This window comes from Pseudochaenichthys georgianus, chromosome 11 (assembly GCF_902827115.2).
Source record: "Pseudochaenichthys georgianus chromosome 11, fPseGeo1.2, whole genome shotgun sequence".
Classification (NCBI taxonomy): domain Eukaryota; kingdom Metazoa; phylum Chordata; class Actinopteri; order Perciformes; family Channichthyidae; genus Pseudochaenichthys; species Pseudochaenichthys georgianus.
Genome location: NC_047513.1, coordinates 32533784 through 32560528, shown reverse-complemented (window position 1 = coordinate 32560528; position 26745 = coordinate 32533784). Strand labels below are relative to the sequence as shown.

Here is a 26745-nt window from a genome sequence, read left to right as displayed (position 1 = left end):
GTGTGCTCTACCTAGCTCTCTTTCTCTCCGTCTCTCTCTCAGTCTCTCTGTCGCTCTCCCTCCCTCCCTTTCTCCGTCTCTCTGTCTCTCTCTCTCCCTCCCTCCCTAGCTCGCTCACTCTCTTTCTCTCTGTCTCGCTCGCTCACAAAGGCTGTGTGCTCCTCCGTGGCGATGACGGATTGCGTTAAAAAATAATAATAAACATATTTGTAAAGTGGGGACACAAAGGTGATTTAGAAAAGTGCGGGGGACATGTCCCCCCCCCCCCTGTCCCCAGTGGAAATTAGTAAGTAGTAAAAAACTGCCCCTCATGTGTTGTATAGGCTGGCATGATAGGCTGTTCAATGGGGCTGATGTGTTGTGTAGATTCTGCCAGAAGGAAAATCAGCGGGGAGGTGCCACATTGGTTTTCTTCCCGACTGCAACGCTGGTCCGCAAATCAAGCAAGAACGTGATTGGTCGATATTCATTGTGGGGTGGGGTGGGGGGAGGGGTGTTATAGAGTTGTAGTAAGTAGATAGAGTTCGCTATGATTTAGGTTTCGTTTATGCATAGGGTAGATTCTTTTAATTACATTTCCTTTTTTGTTTTGTGTATTTTATACATGTTGGATTTGCTTGGCGAGCTATTTTTAGAACATGCCCGGCGGGCGACTCACGTTGCCCCTGGGGCGACTAAGTGCCCGCGGGCGACTAAGTGCCCGCGGGCGACTAAGTGCCCGCGGGCGACTAAGTGCCCGCGGGCACCGTGTTGGCTACCCCTGGTCTAACCTCAACACGCACCTGCAAAGACAACATGCTAACGTGAAGTTAATGGCTACCTCCGAATCCAGAGTGAGGATGTCGAGCAAAGTAACGAGTAACACTGTAGGTGCTAGGGATGCATATCGTTGACTTTTTTTACGATACCGATACCACTGAACGATACCGATACTCAACCGATGCATATCGTGATACTTTGAAAATGTATCATCCCACAATTACTCCCATGAAGCGCTTTACGATATAGTTAACATGTCAAATGAATATTAAATTCAATTGTGGGACTTCTTGGACCTTTTAGTGCTGAACAAACAATGAAAAAAATATGAAGAAAACCGATTATGGAATATCTTTTATAACACATCAGGTGTGCCGCGTGAATAGCACATCTTGTCAATGCAAACAGACCGTTATAGCACCGTTATAATTAATGTTAAACCTGAGATTCGACTAGAGAACAAATGCATAATAGAATAAAGGTCATGAGATTTCGGCATTGCACAAACAAACAAATCTCATCTTTAAAATCAACATTTGCCTTCACTGGTGAGAGAAAACAAATCCCACCACAGTTCATTTGTGGGACTTACCTTTCTAGTATTGAACAAACAATGAAAAATACATAAAATATGAAGAAAAACGATTATGCAATGTAATTTATAACACCCGCCATCACGGGCCACGGACTCACTTTTTTTTTTTTTTAAAGTATCGAAACCGGATCTGATTTCGGTACGGTATACCGTAGCCACCAGTAACCGGTATTTCGGTAATACCGGATACCGGTATGCATCCCTAGTAGGTGCGCCGCTATTGCGCTTCTGATGAGGCTCCCTCCGCAAAATCAAGCACCCTCCGCAGTCTGCGTGATCTGCCTGTAGGGAGGGGCGGCCCTGCGAGTAAAGTAACGAGTAAAGTAATATATTACTTTTTTTTTTAAAGTAATATGTAATATATTACTTTTTTTGAGTAACGACCTCATCTCTGGATATGAATATATCAATTAAAAGCAGCGGCAAAAAGAAAAGTCTTTAGTCTGGATTTAAAAGTAGTCAGAGTTGCAGCGGACCTGCAGGTTTCAGGGAGTCTGTTCCAGATGTTTGGAGCATAATAACTGAACGCTGCTTCTCCAGGTTTAGTTCTGACTCTGGGGACAGAAAGCTGACCAGTCCCTGAAGACCTGAGAGATCTGGATGGTTCATCATTTAGCAGGAGGTCAGAAATGTATTTAGGGCCCAAACCATTCAAAGCTTTATAAACCAGCAGCAGTATTTTGAAATCAAGTCTTTGACACACAGGAAGCCAGTGTAAAGACTCGTATGACTTCATAAGGTACGCTGAAAGAGGGTTATAGATCTGAATGGGTCCTGGCGCTCTTTCTAAATGTCCTCCTCGCCTTGATCGACACTCGTGAAACTTGCAGAGCCAAAGCAAATTCTCCGGCTGGGTGAGCAGTAATGTTCGCCCCAAAGGTATCGACGGCACAATAAAACTCCCAATGTTACTTGACGGCTGGGGCTGGTTCTGCTGAGAGAGACACCTCACAGGTCATTAACGTCGGCTTAATTTATATCACACACAAAGATGAACCTATCGGGGCGAGGAGCACTACGTTATATTGTAATTGCTGCTGCCTGATCTTTGGATGGTTGTATCTATTGACGTCTTTATGTACTCGAGCCAGTGCTAAATTATTCTCCTCCTGTACTTCTACTTTTATAGAGAAAAAAGAGGTGACCCAGAGTCTGGAGAACTACACCTCCAAGTGTCCGGGAGGGATGGAGGTCATCACGCTTCCTGACGGCCTGAAGCTCCCCCCCGTGCCCTTCACTAAGCTCCCCATCGTACGGTAAGACACAGCGGAGCTAAATGTTGCTTTCAGGGTCTGAATACTTAATTTTACAAACCAGAGTTATAAGACGCCCTACGTGTGTGTGTGCACTCCATACTGAGCACATTATTAGTTTCCATTTTGGTGACGGGTGTTAAATTGAAAGCAGTGATGTAATCCAAAGGTGAACAACTAAGGCTAAAAGGTGGACAGACCATGATGGTGCCTTTTCTTGAGTTTCTGGACTTGAAAATTACATACAAAATGTACGTTAAGAATAAGATGCAGTTTCTTTCTACTGTAAAATGTAAAAACAATATTTTGATAAACATATATTAATGTTAACATGTGCACATTGTAACCCTAACCCTACACTATAGGTAAAAGACTAAATGTTCCTATAGGCAAGGCAAGTTTATTTATATAGCACTTTTCTGTACGCGACAATTCAAAGTGCTTTACAAAACAAATTAAAATACTTTTTAGGAATAAATACAGTAAAACACATCATACAATTTTACAACAGACATTACTAAGCAAAGATAATAAAATAGTAAAAATAAACACCACAGGTATACAACACATTTTTTAAAAGGCATACTGTAGTTCGAATATGAGCATCTCAATTAAGAGCAGCGGCAAAGAGATATGTTTTTAGTCTCGATTTAAAAATAGTAAGCGTTTCTTGCGTGCATGATTTGGGTAGTTTGCTCCAGAGCGCCGGGCATAACAGCTAAATGCTGCCTCTCCACGTTTTGTTTTTACACTCAAAACCGATAGCAGACCCGTCCCAGAAGACCTGAGGCACCTCGATGGCTCGTAATTATGTAGGAGTTCAACAATATACTTTGGTCCTAAACCATGTAATGATTTAAAAACTAGCTATAGTACTTTAAAATCAATTCTTTGGCCGACTGGAAGCCAATGTAGAGATTTCAGAACCGGACTGATGTGATCCACGCTTTTAGTGTCAGTGAGGACTCGAGCAGCAGCGTTCTGGATCAGCTGCAGTTTTCTGATGGATTTTTTTGTCTGCCCTGTGAATACACTATTGCAGTAGTCGAGTCTACTGAAAATAAAAGCATGGACAAGCTTTTCTAAGTCCTGTTGTGACATTAGTTTTTTAATCCTCGATATATTCTTCAGGTGATAATACCTAATGACTGTTGTAATGTGGCTGTTGAAATTCAGGTCGGAGTCCATCACTACACCCAGATTTCTAGCTTTATTAGTGGTTTTGTAGTCTGCTGACTGAAGCTCTGCGATTACCTTTAATCGATCCTTCTTTGCTCCAAAAACAATGATCTCAGTTTTTTGTTTGTTCAGTTGGAGAAAGTTCTGAGTCATCCAGTCAGTGATGTGCTCAATGCACTTGCTCAGTGTTCTAATCGGAGAGTCTCCTGGTGTGATTTTAAAAATAAATCTGGGTGTCGTCTGCATAGATGTGATAGCTTAGATCGCTTTTTTTAATAATTTCAGCCAGAGGTAGCATATAAATATTAAAAAGCAAAGGTCCTAAGATGGAGCCTTGAGGAACCCCGCATGACATATTTGTCAAAGTTGATGTGTAGTTGCCTATTGAGACAACGTTTTTTCTGTCCTTTAAGTAGGTACTAAACCAATACAAATATATACAAATATTTATATAAACACAAGAAGTTCAATTAAGAACGTGCAATTAAATCATTCAGTATTCAATACAATACAGCTTTATTTATAGAGCACTTTAAACCTCCAGACCAAAGTGCTGTACAGGCAAATAAACAAAACAAAACATACAAAAAATCACACAGCTCAGCTCACACACCATAAACAAGTACAAGTAAAAACAATTTAAAAGCAATACAAGCAACGCTCTAAAATATGTTAATATGCTAAGGAGAAGAGGTGGGTTTTAAGAAGCGATTTAAAAGCAGGCAGTGTGGCGGCCTGTCTGATGTGAAGGGGCAGATCGTTCCGCAGTGTGGGAGCCGCTACAGAGAAGCAACGGCCCCCTCTCCGCTTGGACTTGCTTCTGGGCACATTCAGGAGCAGCTGATCAGATGACCTGAGAGGGCGGTTGGGCGTGTAGCTCAGAAAGATATGGTGGGGTCATGCCATTTAGGGATTTAAAAGGATTTTGAAATGAATCCTAAAATGTATTGGCAGCCAGTGGAGCGAAGCCAAAATGGGGGAAATGTGGTCATATTTCCGTGTGCCAGTTAAAAGCCTTGCTGCGACATTTTGCACCCGCTGCAGACGAGCGAGGGAGGACCCACTGACCCCCATGTAGAGAGAGTTACAGTAATCCAGCCGAGTGGTGACAAAAGGCGTGCATTACTGTCTCAAACTGCTGTCTGGAGAGAAAAGGTTTTACTTGTTTTTACCACAGATTTAATCCAACTCAGTTTTAGTTCAGGGTCCATTTGAATGCCAAGGCTCGTAATGGTGAGCTTTGTGTACTGAGCCAAGGAACCCAGGTCTACAGAAGTGATGCCAGTGGTGCCACCAAAACCCATTACTTCTGTTTTTCCTTCATTTAGTTTCAGGAAGTTGCACACCATCCAGACCTTTATGTCCTTTAGACACTTTAGCAGTGGGCTAATTGATTGATAAATAATATTTAAATCTAACATTTATGCAGCCCAATGTCATAAAACACTTGTCTCGGGTTCTTTAAAGATCAACAAACATCGACAATGTAAAAACATGGCATACAATTACAAGATGGATGTAAAATACATATAAAATACAATTTAAAAATACCATAACATTCAGGACACAGGACGACTTGAAAGAAGCCCTAACTGTAGGTTTAATATATATTTGTATAAACCATAACAAGGTAAAGAAAACATGTATACACATATAGGAATTGAACATAAGTGTGCACACTGTAACCCTAACCCTATCATATATAACATGATACATACAGGTGTGTATTAGTATTCATACGATTCCTTATTCTTGTCAAATGTTGGCTCAATTTTTTTGTTTTGCTTTGTAATCTGAATAATAGGCTACATTTGAAGTGATTATACCATTGATGCATAAAAGTGAGGCGGTTTGTCATTAGTTAGCCATTACCGTTTAATTCTTGCACAAAAAAGCCTTCAATATATAATTTGGGGCTTTTAATGTCAATTGCTTCGAGAGGAGGCTTTCCACTAATCTTGTTTTATCACCACATTGATTTAAAAACCAATTTCTTCCAATGGATTAATTCTCCTCTGAAATGGTTCAAAAACAAACATCTATCCGCAAGAGCAACACAAACAACCTTCCTCACTTTGGATGCAACATTTTGACGTTAAATATGGGTAATAAATAATTGAATATCTTGTCCAGCAAATAGGAAGTTTGTCGGAGTGTTTTTCTTGTGGATTTGGTGCTTTATTGAAATTATACAGCAGCTTTATTACAAAACATGTCATCCCAGCACCGGTTTTAACAGTGAAACATGTTTTTACGACCCGTCCCCCTACCAAGCGGTAGTGGCTCGTGGGAAGACCCGCAACATAAAAACAACCACGCCAAACACAGAATTTAGTTATCGACGGGCGTTTATTTGTAGCACAGCCGTAACTCACCGGCAGAAAGGAACCAAGTCTGGAGGACAGCGTAAAACAAACAAAAAGGAAGATGGGGGGCCTGGGCCAGCAACACCATGAGCCGTAGGACCCAGACTTCCCTCGTCTACCCAGAGCCAGAGGTCCAAACACAGCCTACTGGGAAGGAAACAAAGCCGCAAAAAACCTATACTAATATCCTCCAGAGTTCACACAAAAAATACAGCATAAATATATATATCCACACGAGGTGAGAGGAAAGCCACGGTCGTAATCCCTCGGTTTCAGGACGGGAAAAGAGACCTCTTCTCCTCCAGCTTCTCCCTTTTTAAGTCGTCCCCAGCTGAATGCAATTAGGACACCCGGGGGAGGCGGAGCCAGGGGCGGACCAGGTGCACCTGCGCAGCAGAGAGACAGAGAAAAACACAGAGCACGTAACAATCCGCAAGAGCAACACAAACAACCTTCCTCACTTTGGATGCAACATTGTAATGGGTAATAATTGAATATCTTGTCCAGCAAATAGAAAGTTCGTCGGAGTGTTTTTGTTGTGGATTTGGTGCTTTATTGAAATTATACAGCAGCTTTTTAACAGTGAAACATGTTTTTAATCCCCAAAATGTTCCACTTACTGCGAATACAAGTGTACAACAAGCTAATGAAAGACGAAGATTAAGAGCTTTTTGAGTTTTAAATACTTAAATATGTGTTATTCTGCTCATGGCCTGTGTTGAAGCAGAAGTTGCTGCAGAGTTGGAAACGGACCAAGACAAACGCGGCTCTGCCAAAGAAGTAGTTAACTTTCTCTAAAGTTCTCCGCCTGCCTTTGACCTTCTGATCGTAGAAGTCATTATTGCTTAACAATAGAGACTTGGATGTATTAATGAGCAACAGTAAATTCCCCAGCAAACTGCAGGCTGTGTGCAGGACTACTTATCTACTAGATTGCATTGACAATGTATCTGTGAATGAATTAATAGGTTGCTGAAACTCAGGAGCACACACTTTCTTGAAGTGTCTGCTCCTGGGTTTTTATCGGACTCTGTAACCTTAAACAAAGACTGGTATTATAAATCTGCTGCAGTGTGCTGTGATCTCAAATATTCATCATGGAATAAACTGCTTATTTATAGCTTTGTGAAGCACCTTGAGATGACGTGTGTCTTTAAAGTGTGCTATATAAATCAAATGTATTATTATATTATCTCCGATACATACAGAACATGTCTCAGAAGTGTTTGGCTCCAAATCTTATGGAGGAGGAGGAGGACGAGGCGGAGGAGGGGGAGGGGAGGAGGGCAAGAGGAGGAGGGGAAGAGGAGGAGGGGAGAGGAGGAGGGGGAGGCGGAGGGGGAGGAGGCGGAGGGAGGAGGAGGAGGAGGAGGAGGATGGGGAGGAGGAGTAGGGGAGGGGAGAGGAGCGAGGAGGAGGGAGGAGGAGTGAGGAGGATGGAGGCAGGAGGAGGAGGGCGTGAGTAGGAGGAGGCTGGGATGGCGGGAGGGGTAGGGGAGGAGGCATGGAGAGGTGAGGAGGCTGCGGAAGGCGAGTAGGAGGCGGGTGAGGAGGATGCGGTCGGATGGATTAGGACGGAGTGAGTTTCTTCTGTTATTATGTGTCTTCTTATCTTATGTCTTCGTCGCTTCTTCTTCTTCTTCTTCTTCTTCTTCTTCTTCTTCTTCTTCACCACCACCACCACCACTGGCAGGCCGCAAACAACTTCACGGCGTATACTGTCCCCCGGAGTTGGCTTCTGTCGGTCGCGTCTTCCGAGTAAACCACCAGAAGCGCAGACACCTCCTCATCTCCACCGCTCCCATGTCAAGAGGGGACACATGTTGATGTAAAGAGACATGAAGAAGAGGGGACACGTGTTGATGTAGAAGAGACATGAAGAAGAGGGGACACGTGTTGATGTAGAAGAGACATGAAGAAGAGGGGACACGTTGTTGATGTAGAAGAGACATGAAGAAGAGGGGACACGTGTTGATGTAGAAGAGACATGAAGAAGAGGGGACACGTGTTGATGTAGAAGAGACATGAAGAAGAGGGGACACATGTTGAGGAGACCTTTAATAAATGTGGGAAATGATGCTTACACTTGTCGTTGTTGTGCTTGTCCCACTCTAGATCAGTGAAGCTGCTCAATCTGCCCCTCAGCCTGCGTCCTCACAAAGTGAAAGGCCTGCTGGGACAGAACATGTCCACCGCCAGCCCCTTCATCTACTCTCCCATCATCATTCACAACAGAGGAGAGGAGCGCAGTAAGAAGATCGGTAAGCCCAGACTTTGTTTTTGTATCCTTGCAACGTGTTGGGGAACCTCACCACAGTACAGTGTCTCCACTCCAGGCTTATCTCTGTTGCCTTGTCAACACCAATGAGCGTCCCACAAGGTTTTACAATCCTAAAATAATAATAGATGGATGCCATCGGCCAGCTGCTGTCATCTCTCTCTTATGGTAGCGGTCTTCAAAGTCTGAAAGTATGTTTAATCTACACACCTGTTCAGAAATATGTATATCAATGTCTTCAGAGTTATATTTTGTCGGAAGTAATTACCTGGGGAATCTTAATGCAGTACACATTGACATTGAGTGTTGCACTGTCATACCTCTGCTTTTACCACTCTTATTTATTTATTTTGTCTATTTTTTACTGCAGTGAGAGTTGCCAAATACATTTTAAAACAAAAACACTTGTTGATGTAGAAGAGACATGAAGAAGAGGGGACACATGTTGATGAAGAAGAGACATGTAGAAGAGGGGACACATGTTGATGAAGAAGAGACATGTAGAAGAGGGGACACATGGTGATGTAGAAGATACATGAAGAAGAGGGGACACATGTTGATGAAGAAGAGACATGTAGAAGAGGGGACACATGTTGATGAAGAAGAGACATGTAGAAGAGGGGACACATGGTGATGTAGAAGAGACATGAAGAAGAGGGGACACATGTTGATGTAGAAGAGACATGAATAAGAGGGGACACATGTTGATGTAGAAGAGACATGAAGAAGAGGGGACACATGTAGATGTAGAAGAGACATGAAAAAGAGGGGACACATGTTGATGTAGAAGAGACATGTAGAAGAGGGGACACGTGTTTTTGTTGTACTTTGTATGATGACAATTAAGATACATTCTATTCTACTGGGGAAACCGGCTTGCAAATGGTCCGAGTTAAAGGTGGGGTAAGTTTCAGAAACCGGCTCGAGATACACTTTTTGTTATATTCCATGGAATGCTCTTAACATCCCGATAGCAATGAACATCTGAAGTGCTTTGACAACAAATCCATAAAAAAATGTCATCTGTGGAAGCCGTAATACTGTAAAAAGTACAAGTAAAAGATTTAAAAAGATTGCCGCCCTGTCTGTCAGCCTTCCATCTCGTGCACGCACAAATGTATCTCGTGCCCTCATTGGGCGTGCCGTCATTGGGCGTGCCGTCATTGGGCGTGCCCTCATTGGGCGTGCCTTGCAGCAGTACTTCGATGACTCGCCAGCAACAGGCGGCCACTTCCACCAGTCTGCTGACGTCATGTGTTCGTGTGTGTTGGAGGAGGTGCTCTGTAAGGAAGTCTGAAGGAAGGGGCGGATTCTTTTCGGCTGTGTACTTTCACATTTTAGTGCACTCGAGCCGGTTTCTGAAACTTACCTACCGCACCTTTAATGTACACAAAATATCCGAACAAAATTTAAATCAATCATTTGAATAAATTTTTAGCCAGGGAATATCTTTGATGTAAGAAATGTTTTTTACACTCGGATCAAAACAGTGATTTCTGCTCGTATATTAATGTATTTTATTCCGTTGTGGCTTCTCGCCTGTATTCCTGTCATTGTAAACAAAGCCATCTTCACTGGTACCACTTGATGGTATATCTCCTTCTCATGAAGGCCTGATGCCGCGTATTCTTCAATTAGTATGTGAGGAGCATCGACAGGCCGTGAGCGGGTCACTGCTGTCCTGGCTGAAACTCTGCTGTTTGGAAATCTGCAGCTTGTTAGCGTTTCTGGAGAGAATCCATTTCAGTGTTTAATGAAATCCCCATTGAAGCATCATCAAACAAAGTGCATTTTAGCATATTACTTTGTTTCAGTGGCTGTCCATCGTGTGGTGTGTAATTGAGATTGCACTGGAGTTTTAGACTTCAACAGTCAGGGACATCACGCACTTCAAAGCACTTTCAGCTCCATATCTGGTCCTTTAATGCATACATTACATTTGCCAGTTCAATCTATTGAATCGAGTGCTGCATGAATGATTCCTACAACCCAGGACATACTTTACATTTGACCACTTCCGGTTCGCTCGCCTCGAAGTCAACGTTTTCTATTTATGTGTTTGTAGTTAGAAGCTTGAAATGAGGTCTGTGGTTGACACAAGCTTACACAATGTTCACATGTTGTTCTACGACATAACATACGACAGTAACGGTACGTCCACACGGCAGCTTTAGACGAATCTTCCACCGCTTCCAACGCTTCTCTGCCCGTTGACTTTGAACGGGGATGACGTCACTTTGCCTCGCTTTTCGCCGAACTGCATTGTGGGGGAGCGAAGTGAAGATTTCCAGGATTTCCAGGATTCAAAAGTTGAGCAATGTTCAACTTTTGAAGCTGAGCTGGAAGCGCCAGCCAATCAAACACGTTTATGCAAATCTGACAGTAGAAGTGCTAGCCAATCAAACCGCGTGTAAGCTGGGAGAGCCAGACCGCAGTTCATTTCCTCATATTCCAAACGAGAAGTTACGGTAGCAAATCACCCGGTTCTTTACGACCAGAACTATTAACGGGATACAAACCGGAGGAACCAGCATGGAGGGAGGTGGCAGAGACAGTGGGGGAAACTGGTAGGTGTTCGCCTGTTTGGGGAGTTTATATATATATATATATATATATATATATATATATATTGCTCGCATAAAATCCCCGGGGTTTTTTGCTTTGTATGTCGGGGGCGGGACATTCATGTGATTGGTTGTTGGTCGCGTTGCTCGCAAAAAATCCCCAAGCTGTCAGACACGCCCAGCTCCAAGACTTTCAAGATTTTTGAAAAGCTGCTGTGTGGACGTACCGTAACGGCCCGTCCACACAGCAGCGTGCGTTGCTTCAACGGAGACGCTTCCCATTAACTTTGAATGGGGTGACGTCAGGCTTTGCCGAACTGCATTGTGGTTCCGACGCGTCGCTTTGCCTCCGTTGCTCGCTTCGAAAGTTGAGAAAAGTTCAACTTGTCAAGCTTCGACGGAAGCGTCAACCAATCAAATCATATGCCAGTACAAGCTCTAGCCAATCAAACCGCTTGCTTGTGTGTCCGGGGCGGGAGATTAATGTGAATGGTTCTTGGTCACGCGCCAGATCAAATGATCGGATCAGATTAGTCAAGCTTCAACGCACGCTGCCGTGTGGACGTACCGTAAATGCTTCAGTCGTGAATGCAAGGTTCTATGTATCACAAAAGACACAAGTTGCTAACAAGTGACTAAAACGACTAAATGTCATTAAGGAGAACATTAGCCACCTTTAGCTTAGCGGTGGTAATCCATGCGACCGTATGTAGTCTGTTTATAGTTCAAGTTATTTGAATGCAGTAGCCCGCACCGCTTGTCATGTGACGAGGAACAACCAATCCTGTCATCAGTAACTATTGTCAACTATTGAAGGCATTGGTATTTTGAGTGAGCCATACAGCCAAATGTTTACGAGTTACTCCTTTGACTCGGCAATGGTTTATTTGAAAATATAGTTTTAATTCCAAACTATGATCAGTTTTTTTCTCAGTTTTCACATTACGGTATAGTAGGTTCGTTTATTTGTCTGTCATCATATTGTCCCCGGCACATACTGCATCTCATCAGTTATAAATCAATAAGCTAATATTATTCTGGTAATCTCACTTCAGCGCTGCTCTAGCTTCGCTTGCAGTTTTCACTTTAAAATTATATTCTCTTGAAACAATATTATAGACCACAGGAAGCGGAAAATGTGCTGAATATTTCTACAGTATGTCCTTTCTGTTTAACCTCCTTGCATATCAAAACCTGCACAATTATTCATGAGAGTGAGTGGACCACAAGTCGTTTTTAATAAATGGATTATATCCGTATACCCCTGAGCTGCTCCTTGCTTTGATCAGGATTTAGATGTTGAAAGTCAGATACTCCTCTGGTACAGTGTGGTGTTTTGAGGCTTTGGAGATTAATTCCAACATGCTTCTCCTCTCCGTCCGTCTGCCTCGGGGAGATAGCTGTCGGCTAATGAAGTAGATTATCTCTTAACTCCTTCGATGCATCTCGCAGCACGCGGGAAGTGTAGAAATCAAGCGCTCCATCGATGGGTTAACTGCGAACATACATTCATCACAACAGACACATATAGTCGTGTCCTCACATACAGAACTCCGTATTAATCCTGCTTTGCAACGTGCTGTATGATATCCGCCACAAACTCATTTGAGATGTTTAATTTTCATCGTGGAAATTGCATTTTTGAGTGTTTCCCTGAGCGAGTATTTACCGGGAGAATCTGTTACCTCTACATGCCTTTCCATTTTCCTATAGAGGCGAAGTCCCGCCCATCTACTTCCGACCCATGGGACCTTATTTCTGAAAAATTATGTATTGAAGTCAATTATCTTTCGATCCCGTTTGAATTGTGCCACGAATTACACATATGATGTTTGTCAATCTTAAAAAATCATTTCCATGTCAAAAAAGTCACAGTTTGTCGTAAAACTGTTGAAATATAAGACGATGAAAAATACGCAACTAGAAAGACTACAAATCCCAGAGTCCCGGTCCCGCATGCTGGCTCTCAGGAACCGACTAACTCCCCTTGTGTGCAGCTCTCAACACGCCCAGACTCGGAGTGATTTCCACCTCGTTTAATACTTTCCGCCTCGTTCTGAAAGAAAGAAGTGAAATGTTTCAACGTGACGGCCGTCTGGGTGTGTGGTGCGAGAAGGGAGATGTAGTTCATTGAGAGGTTTCACACAAAACAAAATGTTACTTCACAGTTTTACGACGGTTTAATTTTTTTGACTTTAATTATCTTTTAAATTGACAAACATCATGTGTGTAATTCGTGGCACAATTCAAACGGGATCAAAAGATAATCTTTCTCTCGCCATTGACTTCAATGCATACTTTTTCAGAAATAAGGTCCCATGGAGGAAGGGGAGGGACTTCGCCTCTCTATTGCCTCCCAGTCAATTGTTTATAAGTTCAAACACAGATCATATTTGAACTGGAATTTCTCCCATTTGTCCGGGACAGAAACGCTGACTTGGTTCTCGTGTGTCCGGTCCTTGTTATCTGTGAAACGCACCCTATAGGGATATTCCTGAGTGCTTCATTATGCTCTATGTGCCACAGCTGTAAACCCATCACTTCCCTCTCATTTATTTTACTGACGGCCAACCAACGTCTCGTATTCTTCGCTAGGCTCTGGCAATTAAGGTGTGTGTGGACACTGAGAAAATATGTGTGTGCATTTTCACGTTTCTATACATCGGATGCTATGAATCAACTTGATGTTCAGCCATAAAATAAGGGCTTCTCTAATGGGAGATTGTTGCCTCTATAATTGCGCTGAGTCATTTTTAAGAACTGTGTAGTCGACAGCTATCCATTCACTCTGATGTGGGTGACAGGCTATGTATTACAGGGCGATATGGCGAATAGGGAGGTGAACTTTACTATCTATCCTCAGTTAGCGTTTGGACAGTTTCGGTTGTCATATTGGGTTTGAAATAAAGTAATAACTATGAGGTTAAAGTGCTGACTTCCAGCTTTAATACTGCTTCACATCCTTCGTTTGTAAGTGTGCAGTGTCGACCCTTTTGCCCTTTTAATAAATAGTACCCCAGTTTCAGAATAATACACTAGTGCAGTGATCCTGGAGCTTTTGAATGATCTTCAAAGCACCTGACCTGGAAATGTGTCATACTTGGTGTTACGTCCCATAAAAGCAGACGAAGATTAATTGGTGTCTTCTCCCGGACACATCCTTCCTCCCACACCATCATTATGAAAGACTTGTCTATAAAACTGTCAGCTAGACACCTCCAATGGCAAAGAAGATACATTATTACTCAATATGAGTTTTTAAACCATAATGATTTTTAATTTGCAAAACTTCCCCAGGGCTCAGAATAAAAGTTGTATTGGCCAAGCAAAGAGGACAACATAATGGGCAGCACCAGCATTCCTCCATCTTGTGACTGTGTGACTCCCTCTCTGGGATATCAGCATGTGAAGGACACTGCTCAGGAACTAGTTGATGCTCTGTATGTGAAGACTACTTCCATTCTGGAGAGGATCACAGATACATGGATCCTGAGGCTGAAGCTCAAGCCGGGGACCAGGGATTATTAACAATGTTAAATATTTAGAAAAAGTCAGAATTTTCAGATTTTTTTGAAAAACTCTGAATTTTCAGATTTTTTTAGAAACATTTTGAGAAAAAAGTCAGAATTTAGAGAACAAGTCAGAATATGAGATTTTGAGGACATGTTTGAGAATTTGAGAAAAAGTCAGAATTGTGAAAAAAAAATCAGGATTTTGATAAAAATAAAGAATTTTGAGAGAAAGTCAGAATTTTGAGAAAAAGTCAGAATTTTGAAAGAAAGTCAGAATTTTGCGAGAAAGTCAGAAATTTGAGAGAAAGTCAGATTTTTACGATTTTGAGAAAGTCAGAATTTTGAGAGAAAGTCAGAATGTTGAGAAAAAGTCCAATTTTTTCCGATTTTGAGAAAAAGTCAGAATTTGAAAGAAAGTCAGATTTTTACGATTTTGAGAAAGTCAGAATTTTGAGAGAAAGTCAGAATTTTGAGAGAAAGTCAGAATGTTGAGAAAAAGTCCGATTTTTCCGATTTTGAGAGAAAGTCAGAATTTTGGAAGAAAGTTAGAATTTTGAAAGAAAGTCAGAATTTTGAAAGAAAGCCAGAATTTTGAGAAAAAGTCCGATTTTTCCGATTTTGAGAAAAAGTCAGAATTTTGAGAGAAAGTCAGAATGTTGAGAAAAAGTCCGATTTTTCCGATTTTGAGAGAAAGTCAGAATTTTGGAAGAAAGTTAGAATTTTGAAAGAAAGTCAGAATTTTGAAAGAAAGCCAGAATTTTGAGAAAAAGTCCGATTTTTCCGATTTTGAGAAAAAGTCAGAATTTGAGAGAAAGTCAGATTTTTACGATTTTGAGAAAGTCAGAATTTTGAGAGAAAGTCAGAATTTTGAGAGAAAGTCAGAATGTTGAGAAAAAGTCAGATTTTTCCGATTTTGAAAGAAAGTCAGAATTTTGAAAGAAAGTCTGAATTTTGAGACTTTCAAACACAGTATTTTGTACATGACAGGATGTATGATTACCTATATTATTGCAGGCCTCCATATCCATATGTGCACATTCCCCATCAAGTTTGTTATCAAATATTCCTTTTTTTATGTATAAAACTTTTTAAATAAAATGTCAAGCTTCACTTCGTTCCTCCTTTTGACGCCTATTTTACCTCAAAATAAGCTCAGTTTTAATATTTAAATCGTTTTATTCTTTCTCAAAAAAATTCACGAGTTTGAGAATTCAACATTACCTGGCAAGGCTCACATAGGGTAGTTAACTCTGTAATGAGAGTAGTGCATTTACATAGTTGAAACCTTTGCGATTTAAGCCTTTGCAGACCATTTACATGCACCAAAACTTAAATGCCAGGTAAGGGAAAACTCCAAAAAGCGTAATACAGCCCCTTGTACTTCTAAATCAATAGCGAGTTCTCTCACTACATGTAAACAGCATTTCTGTCTTTTTTGAAAACCTACTTTTGGAGAACTAGCTAAATGTCCTCCAGGCATATTTCTCCATCTGATTCCCTAATGACTTGAATACATTTCTATGGAGCTCAAAAGCTTAATTTTTAGTCGAGTCCTGAGGCATTCACCCCTGCTCTGGAGATCGCTTCATTTCACATGTTTGGCTTTAGCTCCAATGCCCAGGCGTGGTATGCATGTGTGATATTCAGTATAAAAGATTCATGTTTCTGTTAGTTTAACAGAATAATTTATCTAATGGTTGCAGTAACACGAGTAAACATCTTGATTCCTATCTGTTATTACATGTTACTTGTTAGACGCTTTTATCCAAAGCGACTTACATAATCTGTGGTATATGAAAGAAGATTTCGACAGCACATGTGAGACCTTTTGATAAAACAACACAGGCAATGTTTAACCTAACCGGGCAGTGACTGAAAACATTAATTAATGCTTCGTAGGATGAGTTTTGAAAGAGCTGAAGCTTTCGGAGATCTGCGCACAGTCTCAATGGCCACTTGAGGAATTAGGACTGAGGCAACACAAAGAAAACGGCAGCTATCCACTTCTATTTTCTGAGGTGCATTTCACACCTAATTGGCCGGCTGTGGGAGCATGCCTGTGAGCCAGACCTGAGGTTTCAACAGACATTCATACCGTAGATATCTTTTAACTTAATTACCCAGGGTGCATGGCTGCAGTTAGCCTTTCATAAATCCCTTTCCCAGCCGGGGTCGGAGGTAGAAATGTCAGTCCCTCTTTTGCAAGTCTATTTACTTAAATGGACTTTGCAAACGGACTCAAGAATTACATTTCAATATGAATATCTGTATGGCTACAATGAGACTAAAGTAGCTTCTCAATCTATCAGACCCTTTCAACATGTCATTCAGGACTGATTGTATCTGCAGAGCTTTAATCTCTTAGACTAACCTGTATCTGAAATCCGTTTTATTTCCCCTTTTGTTTTTTTATAAAATCTGATTGAATGAAGCACCTGCTAAATTAATCCTTTACAATTCTCATTTCCCCAGAGTCTATTTAATTAGGTCCTAACATGATTTGATCTCATTATCCCTTCTGTTGACTCATCACAACCGCTCAATACATGTCATTCTCTGAACTAACAGTGACACGTTGAAATGATCCCATCATAGCTTTAATGGCTTTTCAAATGATTTCCAATGTATTAAATGTATAAACGCTACATGGCCCAGAGTAAGTGTACATTCACAAATTACACCTACAAGGGATAGCTTACAATTTTATTCCAAAACTATAAAATCAATATGCTGTCGTAATGGCCTCAACACAGCATTGATTTGCTCTTATTTTGAGACGAGAGTATTACAGTAGCTTAGCGTGGCCAAAATCGAACCATTTCAATTAAACAATTACTTTGATGCAGTAGATTTGCCATTGCAAGTCCAGCAATATATATTTTTCCGATTTATATTGACTACTTTGTTTTGAACATAGTGACCAAGTAACACTCGCAACTTCTATTGGCTAGCGCTCCAAGACATTGTACTTGATAGGCTAATGGGCGGGACATCTCTAAGCGGTTGACCAATCACAACAGAGCCGGTCAGCTAACAATCAGAGCAGACTGGGCTCTGGTTTTAGACAGAGGGTGAAAAGAGGAGCTGAAGCCAGTATGAGAACAATAACGAGCTGTTTGAACATTAAAGCATGGAGACATGTCCCAGTGGAGACACTACATATGATGAACCTGTAAATATGCATCCTCTTTAAAACTTTGAACAGTGCTTGGTTAGCTGCTTACGGTCTTCAAGCTAAGCTAAGCTATCACACTGCTCCCTGTGGCCTTGTATTAAACAGAACAACATTAAAGTGGTATTAAATTATTAATACTACCATCTACAGGGGTGTCAAACTCAAGGCCCGGGGGCCAAATCCGGCCCGCGACTTCATTTCATGCGGCCCCACAAGAGCTTGCAAAGAATATAATATGTTTATTATACGGTTACATGCCGCTTGTCTTTACAGAAGCACATTGCCCATAAACTACATGTCCCACAATGCATCTCAAATTAGACTTTTTTCTCGGAATTTGACTTATTTTTTTTTGTTTTTCCAGAATTTGGCTTTTCTTTTAAAATCATTTTGTGACATGCGCACTGAAGAGACTTGCAATTGTTTGCCCTAGACTTCTGCTTTCAGGCGTAGTTAATTATGAAGTTATTACCCTATCTGATATTAATCCAATTCAGAGGCAATAATGTTATATAATACATTATTTTATATATATTAAATATTTATATATTTATTCTTATATAGTCTTATATATAAAACCGGCCCTTTGAGTGCAACCATGATGCTAAGGTGGCCCGAGTTGAAATTGAGTTTGATACCCCTGATCTACAAGAAAGCAAATCAATGTATTTCCTAAATGTTTAAAAAGACTGCTTTTAAAAATCTGAGTGCAGTTTTACTTGATGGGCATTCAGTGATTATTCAGTTTGGTTCTTAATTCATAAAAAAGAAAACATGTGAAAATGTTAATGCGTTTTTAAATTGACGTGATATATCACTGATGGTTGCCTTTCATCTGTAACAGCAATGCAGCCTAATGGTGTACTTTCGTCAGCTCATTAATTACAAATGGGTTTTATTACCGCTGACACTTTCCTAATGTATTCATGTATTCTTTTTTCTCTCACCAGAGTTCCAGTGGGTTCAAGGAGATGTTTGTGAAGTTCAGCTCATGGTCTACAACCCCATGCCTTACGAACTTCGTGTGGAGAACATGGTCGGTACATTTCATTACATGTTAACCTAAAATGATATGCTTTGTAGGATAATCCGTGCTTTCAGTCGTATCTAGCTCGGTGAAAACAGGAGGCTCTTTCTTGCAGTCGTATTACAAACAGTGATAATGCTTTGTAGTCATCCTTGATAGCCTAATTATGTCCCTTAAAAGCTTTTTTTGACAGTTAAATACCGTAATGGTCGCGTAAGATGGTAAAAATCAACTCTTTTTGCTCCTGGCAGTAAGAAGACATCACCACAGTGCCATTACGTTGATGGTTTCACACCATCCTGTCAGAGCAGATTGTGTATTGAGTTAAGCATAAGGCGCCGTGCAAAAAAATTGTTGAAAAGAGCCATCAGAAATCAGGCAGTTCAGTTAATTGCTCTTTTAAAAAGCTGCTTGCTTTTAAAGTTCAGAACATTTCCTTATTAAAAGGACCGCAAACTGTAGCAGACATCCATTTCTAATTTACGGTCTTCGCTAATCCCTTGGCGCTGCTTTTTACATAATTTCAGCTGCTTTATCGGGTTCAACGAGTGCAAAGGATTCATAAAGCACTGTTCTTCCTGCCCACTGCTGCGTCTGTTTATGAAAGCGGTTGTGTGAGACATCCTTGAAATGCAAAGCAATCATCAGACCTCATAAAAGGCCAGCAGGGAGAGGCCTTCTTTCAGCTGCTACAGCGACACGGAAAGACTCTCACGCAATGAACCACCCGCCAGAAATGATGTCGCATTTAATTGATTGGAAAGACGGGGACAAATTGCTTCAAAGGTTGTGTGCCGTGGTGTAAACGGAGACTTCGTAATTGTGGCGGCTGTCTCGCAGCTGATGCCAGATAGAGTTGGACAGGTGTTAGCTGGTTTATTTTTTTATTTAGCCATTCTGCTGTTCTGTTTCTGAAGCAGGAAATGCAGGCGACTTCCAGTTAGGAACATCTGGATAAGTTTAACCATCAAATGTCAGTACTAAGGGCAACGACCATAAACCAATGAGAAGATAACCACAGTCGATACATATGTCTCATCTATCATTGACTTTCCATCTACCTAAAGGAAATATTTGTTTAAGTTTTCCAAAGAACGTCTTTTTTTTCAATCCTACAACTTGTACAATTATTTTCCTTTTCCGTACTAAAAAAAACATATTTTTCCTACGCGTTTTCTTTGGTTATTGTTTTATAGAACAGTCAAATTAAGACATCAAAGGAGGTAAGGGAGAGGAAAGGGCAGCAGGTTAAGTCATGCTTTAAAGGACTCTTATAAGAAGGACTCTATTGGCCCAAAATGGCAAAAACTTAAAGGGCCCATGTCGTGCTTTTCCGGTTATTACCCGTCCCCTTGTGTGTTATGAATCTTTTTCTGCATGTAATCGGTCTGCAGTCACAAACCCTCAAAGTGCACCCTGTAGCGAGTACAACTCTAACACAGAGAAGACCTCTCTGTGCTGCCCCAGAACGCCTCGTTGGACATTTCTCTTTATCCATTGTTTTCTTCCGGGAACCAAGTGACCTAACGACGACCCAATGGACCAATCCGTGGAGCTCCTCACACACCAGGATCCCTTGGCGCCACTATCAGCAATGTAAACCTATTCTAGTAGACCTCAACGATGGAATTATGATCAGTGGAAATGGCCATGACACGGGACCTGTAAAGAACCTTCTTGGTGAATTCACTCGACTTAAAGTGCTGTCTGAAGTTCACCGAGTCCACTCCTTCTCACGATATATAGTCTGCCTGTGTGCAGAGTTACTGTGAGGTGAAACAATCAAACAGCCATGGTCAATTAGCGATGAGGATGTCGTTATCTCCGCCCACCTCCAGATGAATTGATCAGGTCACAGATGGAGGCTGAAGCCCTTCACAGCTGCTGCTGGAGAGACAGACAGCGTGACGTGGAGCTCCTCTGGAACCCAGACAAAGTGACTGCTGTTGGAGCGGAGCAACCATCCATCCGGCTGTACATAAACCAGCTCTCTGACACACACACACACGCACACGCACGCACGCACACACACACACACACACACACACACACACGGGTCACTTCTCCATTCTCTGCCACCAAGGTGACCCTGCAGTTCACCAGACAGACGTTCCTTCTCAGTCACCACACGACTTCAACCCTAGTGCCCAGCTTTGTTTTGTGCTTTATTGATTTCCTATCTAAGCGGAGCTTTTTGTCAAAATCACAAACCCCCCTCCATCCTTTCTTATTCCCAGGGGTCACCGCCTGATGATTATGTCTCCGTAGACAGAAGGGTGTGATACTTATTTCTCAAATTGACAAAAAATACGCTTTTTGTTTCGTCTTTCGCAAATTTCAGCTAATTTTCAAGGATATATTTATCGCTTACATCAAGAATTAAGCAAGATTAAACTACATAATAACTTCCTTTAATGTCTTTGAGCCAAATTAAAACTAAAATAATTGTTCCGTCTTGTGAATCATTTCCTATTTTGTATTTTTCTCTCTGCACGACAATTTTATCGTTATCCGTTTGCAGCAATAACAAAGAGCAGATGTGTATTCATTAACCCATAGCATTAGTTAAAGACAAAATGTTAACTATCGCTTGCTCTACTGTACAATGAAGTCAATCCAGCTCCAACAATGCAACGCACCCGCTCTAATCGTTGTTGTTAGTGAAACAGGCTGATTAACCTTTTCAAGGCTGCATGCAAATGAACTATTTCCAATAGGTCACCACGGAGACTTCTGCTATCCAATAAATGCGGAAAGAATGTCCCGAAGTGAACGCAAGGACGGTTTAAATCACAGCCACGGCACCTCAGAGGCTCTTCGGCAGCTTTCTCTCTAGTGAGGTAGTGTCTGCGGTTAGGATGGATGCAGTCATTACGTCACCTCAGTCTGCCTCGTGTGTACTGGGAATGTAAATCCAGTTATTCTGATGCTCGCTTGAGTGCACATTACACACATAAAACAACCTTTAAGCCACTTGGAGAGCTTTTCTGACTATAACATGCAGATCAGGTGATATATCCTGTGTTGTCACGGCAACCGCTTTGACAACTATTCAATATGTCTTGATATTCATTAATAAAAACATCCTTTTATCATTGATTATCCATTTGACGTCACAGCTTCCAATAAACCACATAATTTTTAGTTCATCGAGGACGGTCGTTCACATAAAATTGTCTGCAACGGCACAAATGGAAGAAGTACCAAAGTTAGAAGTTACATTTCAACAGATATCACGAACATTGACAATGAAACATTGAGATGTGGGGGGACAAACGAGAAGAAAAGACCAGTGTTGGGTTTACGTTGTAACTTAGAGTTCACACATAGTTGATGCAACACGAGGAAATTGCTTTTTGAATTGTCCAAATTGCTTGGTCAGTGAGTCCAGACTAAAATATCTGGATGTTTTCAAGTGAATTGTTATTTTGTAATATCCAAGAACCCCTGGAGGATAGTTTAATTGACTTCATCCTACACCAATCACAAAAGCTCAAATATGTCCAGTATTTAAATTCATGATCAAATTACTGCTGAGCTAATGATATTCGGATTACGTTTATTTCTAACTGGCGCTGTGCTCGTTTACTCCAGGGAAGTGTAGACTACTTTGGTTTTGCTGTTGGTATATCCATCAGCAGCAAAAGTGATGTGAAGTCAATGAGTCGCGCACTGTAAAGGCAGTTCATCCTCTTCTCAGTCTGCAGAGCCCAGTTACCCATTTCATTTAAAGTGTATTTGTTTTAAACATGTCTCATATCCAAATGACACCAAATTTGACAAATAAAAAAACTGGGTATTTTGTTGTACGTAGGATTTAAGTTGGTCTGAACGCAGCCTTAGTGGTGGTAGTAGGTCTGCAAGTCATTTTCTTTATCGAAAACATTTTAGAATTTGGATATGCCATATATATATCATTATGGCAGTACTATCTTTACTACGACAGTAAAAAAGTCACATACAATATCCCAATATATCTCTCGTAGTAGCGCTTAAGAGCTCCGAAGTGATCGGAGGGATAAAACCTTAATATTGTTACCGGAAAGAGATAATCACTACAGGTCGTCAATAAGTCTGTTTTGGGAATTATTTACAACTAGGGTATTATCTACAGTGCTGGAAGGTTTCACTGTCGTTCCCATCGGTTATAATAATGCTTTATTCACCATTTGACTTCTTGAGATCTTTGGACGCATGGAAGAGAAGTTGCTCGCTGTGGCGGGAATTTATTTATCAAATGTGGATAGAGAATCAAACCATTCAGCTGTCATATTTTATTTCTTGCAAGAAAGTTCAGTCAGTCACGCAGAGAGCATATACAGTCTGCAGAGTGAAAGATGAAGAGTAGAGTTTCATATTTAAACACAGCGAGAGGAGAAAGGGAGGGGTTGAGCTTGGTGATAACAAAGGTGCCTTCTGGAAGTTGGGGAGTAAAGACCCTGTCACACTGTCCCGAAATTGACACCAGATGGACAGACGATAAAGGAAATGTTCAAATAACTGGGCCATTCGTGAGGGCATCTTAAGCCATCGTATGACCGCCGATGGAGTTTCTCAGGCTCCGGCAGCAACTTCGTGAGTGGTGGCAAAATCTTTGGCATGCCGAAAGACCTTGCGAAGGTTACATTTCGTGTTGAATTCGTGTGTCCATTTTGCCCTTCGTAAGGCACTCCTGAGGGCATCTTGCCAAATCGTGTCATCTTCGTCTGATCATCGTGCATTTTTCGCCTCACGAAGACAATACGAAGGAAACAAGAAGCTGCCCGATTGTCTTAGGAAGGCAACACGACTACGTGATGCCGTCGTGTAGCCATCGTATTATAGTACAATTTGTGTTCTGTGAAACTGAAAAGGATATTTCATTGTTTTTGTTACTTTCGTTGCTCGTCTTAAATCTAATTTAGGTTACCTTCCTGTTTTATTTTGATGCTTTTATTTTGAAGGCAAGTTTACGCTGTTGACAGGAAGTTGTTGTTGCTATGGAAACAACATGACGGAGTGTGTGGTTCGGGTGCCATCGTGTGGCCTTCTGTTGGCATCGTACTTGCTTCGGCTGTTGCTTGGCTGTTGACCAAGTTCGGGGCCATCTTCGTGCGAAAATCACAATTACATATTCGTGTGTCCAACTGGTGTCAATTTCGGGACAGTGTGACGCCAGCCTTAGGGAGGACATATCGGGAAGTTCTCAGTCATACTGTTGGTGCACATAGAGTGTAACTAACAACATTGCATACAATCTTCTTAATAAGGAATGTTCCCAAGCTTAGCTAAGAAGTGTGAGAAGTAGTAAATATCGATAAACATTAGCAAATACGAATCACACAATGATATTATTAAAGTAAGGGATTATAATATTTTTCTATTACACTCGCTAAAAAGTAGTCAGAGAAACAGCCTGTCTGATAGCCTGCCCTTGTTCACAGATCTTATTACTGAAACCCTAACTCCAAGACAAACAGAATGTAAGTTGTAAGGATTTGTTTGGATATTTTCCGGAAAACCACTAAAATATCTTTCATTAAAGGGGCTCAGAAATACCCAAGCTCTCCCAATGCATTCAAACGTTGGCATGGAATATTCTGGCCTCTCTAACGCCCAGTGGGAAATTTGACTGCTGATCCGTCCTGCCTCTGTTGTGATCTGTGGGACTTCATACTTTCAATCACTTCTCAGGCACAACCGGCTATTAACCGCGGAGAGAGCCATTTCCCCCGATAGAAATGGCCATCTCATGCCGACAGAGATTTTATCCTCAAGGCATCATTGGTAGAATATGATGAATGAATCACTTGGAGAGACACTTCACACTGTACTGTCACTGAAGCATCAGACAGCTGCACATCACTTCACAGGGAAAACAAACTGTCGGCATGCGGTGCGCAAACAAATGAGAACTGAGAGGTTGTAGACAGTACTCAAGTTGTAAAATAAAATCAGGGGCGATGGTGGATTTTATGGGGACATAATTTGTGTTGATACCCCGCAGAGGATGGGAGACCAACCAGCATAAAGATAATTATTATACTCCTAAAACAACATGCATGTTATGGATGTTCAGATACTCCTTTCATTGCTCTTGACCAAGGCACCTCAGAATTAGAGTCGGTCCCCGGGTTGCCATGGCACCACTAACATTTAGGGTCAAATGCAGAGGACAATTAGTGCAAAATCTTTTTTTCCACTTTAATTTAAAGGGGGGGAGGGGATACAAAAATGTGGTTATAATGGAAGTCTATGGTACAAATCTTGTAGGTTAACAGTCCCTCCTTTATTATTCAGATGGATCAACTGATTATGCTAATAATAAAGTCAACATAGGTTTTAGAATATTGAATTATAGTGTATTTTTTCAAAAAAGCAGTTACAGGTATACGATCAAAACTGGTATCTAAAGGGTTACATTTGTATCGTAATTAATTAAATCATTATGTAAATTAAACACTTCATGAAAAAAATTGAAAAATATTGATCCGTCATCATTTTATTGCCGTTCAAATACAAATATTTTATGTTAACATTCCCAATGTTACTTTTTTTAACAGGGCATTAAGTGCAAATTGAAATTGTTTACAAAATATGAAAATATATTAAAATATTATACAGATAATACAAAATAGGACCAATGTTGTCAATGGCTGCCTACTCCACTCTCCCCCATCTCATAGAAGTTTCCAAAGATTTTCATAATCATGTTTTTTGGTCTAAATTTTTCTGGCTCTTACTTTCGGATTGTTAGCTAAGCAATGGCTTTGAAGCCAAGTCTTGACATATACCTCTGGTCTGAACTTGTTCAGTGGAGGGCCACGCTTGATGAAAAGCAAGGCTGACATGCTTTTTACCTCTAGGGAGATTCTAGTTGTGGTTAAAATGTTCATCTGGGACTAAACCCATGTTCACACTCAGCTGTGGAGATGACTGAGTGTTCACTGCTTGAAGGAGGGGTTTCAGCTCTTCTGGTGCTGCATGGTGGTATCATTTCATCAACAGTTTTGAGTCTTACCAGCTAGCTAACACGAGAGAAAGACGTAGCTAAACTCCAAACTAAGTTGTTATTGCTGCTTATGTCCATATAGTCCCTCAGATCGCGTTGTCCTCCCGGTCGCTTGGCCATTGTGATGACCGTTACCTGCGCTTCTGGCATCGATCAAACGGGCGCATCACGGCGCTCTGGCGCCCTCTAGGGCACTCGCATAGTATAGCGTCAGTGACTTGGTAAAAATGTCATTGCGTGTGTGCGTGCTCCCTCGCCCACAGTATTTTACTCAAAATGCGCAAAATTAATGTTGAAATGGCAGCAATACCAGTTCATTGATAAAATGACATAAGGGATGGAAAGGGGGAATGGCAGTTTTAGAAGGGGGATGATTTTGACCGTTGTTATTTCAGGGGGGATGCCATCCCCCCTCATCCCCCCTCAACTCGAGTACTGGTTGTAGAAGTTTCATAGGCAGTTTTTGTATTGCTTTTGACGCTGTTTTTATTCCTCCAAACCTTACATTTGTAGAACACATGCAACCGAGGCTTTTCTTTTTGATGGATCCAGAAAGTACATGCGCTTTAATTCTTTGCTAAACCAGCAATATTAAGACGGATATTGTTTCTGTAAAACAGTGTTTTTCTCTCTGAGACGGTTGGGTTACCATTCAGCAGGCCTGGCTATTTGACATTGTTAATACTTGTATATATAGTTTTCCTTAATAACATATCTCTAATAAATGTTTTGCATGCGGTGCACGAACATTCAAATGAGAACTGAGAGGTGTGACTGTTTGTAGAATATCCATGGGTAGTTTTTGTATTGCTTTTGACGCTGTATGGATGTTTGACCCATACTATAAAAGCAGAAACAGCTTTAATTATTTGCTAAAACAGCATTATTAATACATAATACACTTTTTCAAAATAATGATTCCCAATAATTTTGTAGAGATACATTTATTACGATTAGCTAAAAAAGGAAACCACAGATGATCTTTATATCTCACCCGCTGTTTTTTTTAACAATTGAAAATACAGGTTTAAAAGAAAAATACAAAC

The 26745-nt window shown here is 41.1% G+C and overlaps 1 protein-coding gene across 1 annotated transcript in view; it reads left to right on the top strand.

Moving 5' to 3' along the window:
- Positions 1-26745, top strand: part of trappc9 (trafficking protein particle complex subunit 9) — a 339169-nt gene that overhangs the window by 52450 nt on the left and 259974 nt on the right. The window contains exons 10-12 of the mRNA XM_034094424.1: positions 2484-2610; positions 8268-8413; positions 18632-18717. Of these exons, the coding sequence (XP_033950315.1) occupies positions 2484-2610; positions 8268-8413; positions 18632-18717 (359 nt within the window). The remainder of the gene's footprint in view (positions 1-2483; positions 2611-8267; positions 8414-18631; positions 18718-26745) is intronic.